Here is a 4,479-nt window from a genome sequence, read left to right as displayed (position 1 = left end):
TGGCAGCGGCAGGCCCCGAGTTCGCTGAAGGTCTTCCTCAGCGGGGCAGAGAGGGGCTGGGGGGGGCTCGTCTCCTGGGGCCCCTTCCCCCCGCTGGTGGTCTCGGGGACAAAGCTGCAGGAGAGGGACTCGGCGATGGGAGCGTGTGTGTTGAGTTTGGGGCCGTTGGCACTGCCTGCAAGGAGAGAGAGACAGTCCAGGTGAGCATCCTCCTGTTGGGGGACAGGGGATCGGGCCCCATGTGCTGTGGGGCCAGGACCAGTCCCACCCCATGGCCGATTTCTGGGGCTGCATCTCTGCCCAGGCATGAAATGTGCCCAGGCAGGCAGGAAGGGACAGGTTCACACCCTGTGACCAGATGCTCTCCCACCCTGTCTTGGTGTGGCCATAACTCAACTGGGGACAGTCCCTGGCCACCTCAGTGGGGTGTGTGTCCCGCAGCCCCAGCACCCTGCACCTTGGCACCTCCTTGGCACTGAGCTCTGCCCGCAGCCAGGGAGGGTGGGCACAGGCAGGAGATGCTGGAGCCGAGGCTGGGTGACTAGGAGGAATTCTGGTGTCTTTCCTGCTCCATAAATGTGCAGGACCCCACTGTGGGGTGAAGGGGCTGTCCCAGATGCCATGCCCAGTGTCACCAGCCTGCCCAGCATTGGGATGCCCTAAGAGTGAGCAGATCCAGTGTGGTGGCCTTTATGTCCCCCAGGCTGAGGCATCCTAGGGGAGCCTGTCTGTGCCCGGGGTGGCTCTGCCCACCTTCAGGGCAGCTCTGGCAGGTGCCAGCCCTGCCAGGGCACGGGAGGCTGCGCGGTTTTGCTGTCACCTTGGTCTCGCAGGGACAGGTTAGGGAATCCAATAACGGTCCGTCTGCGCCGCAGGGTGGACTTGGGATTCATGGCGGTCTCTGTGTTAAAGAGGGAGTGACGAGCACTCGCGTGCCTAGCCAAGTGCTGCCCTGTAGCCAAAACAAACACGCTGTACATGGGGGTGCTGGGGGGCTGCCGGGGCAGGGGATCGGCCCCCTCCATCGCTGGGTGTCCCCTGGCATGAGATGGCACCTGCAGGCAGGAGCGTGGGATGGCAGGAGGGGATGAGCCATGCAGGGTGAGCTGGGTGGGAGGGGGGCACAGTGGGATCCTGCAAGTGGAGAGGGGATGCACAGAGAGCTGTGGAGACCAGCTCTGGTCTGTGCTGGTGAGGCTGGAGCTGCACTGCTGGGCTTTGGTGCTAATGGGGCCAGCAGTGCTGAGCCACACTGGGGACAGGGACATGAGGAACAGTGGGGCAGGGAGAGGGACCAGAGTGGTCCTGGCACATCCCTCCACCATGGAGGGAAGGATGCAAAGACATCTTCTGGGGGCAGAGGGTGGCACTTGGGCCTGCAAGGACCAGGTAGGATCATTGTGCTAGGAGCTGCAGCCCCATGAAGATGGATGAACGGACAGACAGATGGACAGGTGAGGCAGGATGGCTGCATGGAAGGTAATGAGAACCAAGGTGACAACAGAACCGGCTGGGTGGACAGCACAAGAAACAAGAGACCAGATGGTGACGTGGCCATGGATCCAATGCACGGAGTTGCAGATGGCAGGAGAGATGGCTGGGAATGACAGACACCAGGATGGCCTTGCTGTCCCTTGCTCTGTCACCAGTGCCCACCTGGCCTGTGAGGGCACAGGCTCACAACCACAGCCCCCCACATCCTTGCCCACACCCCACATCCTCCCCCCAGTGCCGGGGCTGCCACTTGCACCTCCCCTGGGGGTGCTGCCCTGCCTGAGACGTTGATAGGAACGATGTTGGTCTGGATGGAGCAGGACTGGTGCCACTGCTTCTCCTCCATGGTGGGCAGGGGGAAGGCCCTGGGCCAGGCTGGCTGCTTGTCCGGGCTGGTGGGGAGGCTCAGGGAGGTGTCAGGCGGCCGAGCGCTGAGCGAGGTCGTGCTGGTGGTCTCCCCTTCAGTTGTTTGCTGGCTCGGGGGCTGCAGGGGGAAAGGCAGGTGACTCACCAAAGGGTCACTCCCAGTCCTGCTGCTTGCCCAGCTGTGCCAGCCCCTCTCCCCCAGGCAATCTGGGCTGTGCAGCCCTGCCCCACTGCCCCAGCACTCACCATAGGCACAAACTCGAGGCGCTTGGCAGGTGGGGGTCGGGGCGATGGCTCGGGGGGGGTGCTGGGGGACAGGTGACCAGCAGCTCGGAAGGTCTGCCCAGTGACCCTGCTCTCAGCGTACTGCTCCTCATACTCCTCTGCAAGAGAAATGACACCTGGGACCCTGCTCCAGGCTGGGAGGGGTCAAAGCTTTGCCCCTGGGGCAGGGGGAACACGAGGGGATGTGTGGCTGGCCTGGGTCGGTTTCCCTTCCCAGCTTCTCCTAGGGGACTGTCTGGGGACACAGTGGGTCCCACGGGGGGGCAGAGCCCACCAGGGGCAGCCAGGAGGGAGCTCAGTGTCTCCCCATCCTGTAATTGTTGAGATAACTAATGCTGGTCGTTATGGCCTGGCGGAAACCAGGGCTGCTCAGGATGCCTTAATGAGATTACACGCCGGGGGAGGGCCGGGCTGCTGATCTCATCAACGCCTGCAGAGCGTCCCAGTCTGGGCTGCCTGAGGGCTTGCTAAGAAACTGGATGGAAACAAAAATACAGCCACGCTGATGGGTCAGCTCTCAGGCCCTCGAGGGCAGAACCATTCTGCAGTGGGGCTGGTGGGCACCCCGGTGGCCCTGGGTGCTGGTCTTGGCCACAGCTGCTTTGCTGCTTGCAGCAGGGAGCTGAGAGCAGAGGTCAGAGAGGGGCTGAGGGAGCCTGGAACTCCCCTGGGACCTGACTTCTCCAGCTTGGTGAGGTCCAAGAACCAGCTTGGACACATGCATGTAGGAGATAACCTGGCTGCCTGCACGGCAGTCATGTACCCAGGGCAGCACCCATCCCTGCCACCCTCACCCAGCCCGCCCCCGGCCCCCTTACCTTGCAGCAAGCTCTGGAGGTTGAGCTGGGCCTCCTGGTGCAGCTCCTCCATGCCCGGCGGGCGCCCGGCCGCCAGGAACACGTTCACGGGTTGCTGCCATGACAGCTTGGCATGGGATGCTTTCTTGCTCTCAAGGTCCAGGTTAGAGGTGGCTGTGAGCAGAAAGGAGTGCAGTGAGAGGCAGGCAGGTGGGCTGCCAGCCAGCACCATGCTGGCACAGCATGCTCATCCTGTCCTTGGCCTCTCCAGAAACACTGGGACTGAGATGTGGTTGTGTCCTATCCCAGCAAAGCCACCTGGGCAGGCTGCAGTTGGGTGGGATCAGACCCCATCACTGTCATTGCTGTCCCATGGCCTGCAGGAACCAGCCAGGGGGGAACAGGGTGAAATTGGAGAGGGAAGGAAGGAAGGAAGCCCTGTTGCCCCGGGTGACTGCCCGGCTGCTCCTGGGCGCAGGAAACGCTGCACAGTCCAGTGAAGCAACCTCCTGGCTGCAGAGGAGCAGAAGCTGCAACCAAAAAGGAGGGAGCGAAGGGGACACGGAGCCTTCCATCACATGGGTTTTGTCCTGCTCAGTGAGGGTCACACCCTACTCTGGCAATGGGACAAAACCTCCACAGGGATGAGCCGGGCACTTGCCCAGACGCTCTCAAACACCCATTCAGGTGGAAAAGTGCCTGGAGAAGGATTTGGGCTCGCCAGGGAGCTGGTTGTGCCGGGAGCTGAGCTGTGCTCTCGCAAAGAGGCTTTGCTGCGGGAGCCCCTGCAGCCCTGGCACCTCCAGCTCCCCCAGCACTGCATCCAGCACCAGCCCTGCTGTCCAAGGGTCCCCTCCTGCCCCCCTGCCCCTGCTCCAGCTGATGCAGTGGCAGAGCCCTCACAACGCCCAGCACCCGAAAGCAAGGTGCCACATCCCTAGCCTAGTTACTTTTATAATTTGTGTTACCATAACGACGTGCCTTAACACCAGGGTTGTTGTTGTTTTTTTTCCTTTCCCCTCTCCTTTAAATAATTTGAGTCGTTTCCATATCAACCAAGAGGTGTCGGGGCGTGTGTTTGTGTGTAACCACGCGGATGCTTTGCCCAGCTGCTGAGCCCCATCCTGAGGGCAGTGCCATGCAGAAGGAATGACCTTCTCCTTTTCCCTTTTCTCACCCAGGAACGTGGCCTTCCCTCCTCCCACCCCCCAGTTCGGTGCCTGCCAGGTGGTGATGCCTGAAGAGGCCGGGGGTCCTGGCAGAGGTGACGATGGCAGAAGGAGCCACACGCCCTGGCTCCAGCTCACCATGTGTGCCCAGTTGTCCCCCTGGGGGTGGGAGCTGAGACCTCTGCTGGGCTTTGGCAGGGTCGGGACATCCCCCCAAAAAACCCCAATCTACAGGGCTGCAGGCAGAGAAGTGGGGGCATAGGGGGAGGCAAGGACCCGTGTGCAGAATCCAGCCCCCCAACCTGCTTTTTTGGGGGTTGCTGCAGCCCAAGGGTGCACCCTGCACCCCTCCACCCAGCTCGCACAGC

The 4,479-nt window shown here is 62.2% G+C and overlaps 1 protein-coding gene across 1 annotated transcript in view; it reads right to left on the bottom strand.

Moving 5' to 3' along the window:
* NHSL2 (NHS-like 2) overlaps window positions 1-3,174 on the bottom strand; it is a 5,967-nt gene extending 2,793 nt beyond the window's left edge. The window contains exons 1-5 of the mRNA XM_010003462.1: window positions 2,964-3,174; window positions 2,107-2,243; window positions 1,774-1,978; window positions 821-952; window positions 15-175 (exon numbers count right to left, since the gene is read on the bottom strand). Coding sequence (XP_010001764.1) covers window positions 15-175; window positions 821-952; window positions 1,774-1,978; window positions 2,107-2,243; window positions 2,964-3,174 — 846 coding nt within the window. The remainder of the gene's footprint in view (window positions 1-14; window positions 176-820; window positions 953-1,773; window positions 1,979-2,106; window positions 2,244-2,963) is intronic.
* Between the last annotated feature and the right edge of the window lie 1,305 nt (window positions 3,175-4,479).

Source organism: Chaetura pelagica, unplaced genomic scaffold (assembly GCF_000747805.2).
Source record: "Chaetura pelagica isolate M959 unplaced genomic scaffold, ChaPel_1.0 scaffold938, whole genome shotgun sequence".
In the NCBI taxonomy this organism is placed as follows: domain Eukaryota; kingdom Metazoa; phylum Chordata; class Aves; order Apodiformes; family Apodidae; genus Chaetura; species Chaetura pelagica.
This window is presented reverse-complemented; position numbering and strand designations above follow the sequence as displayed.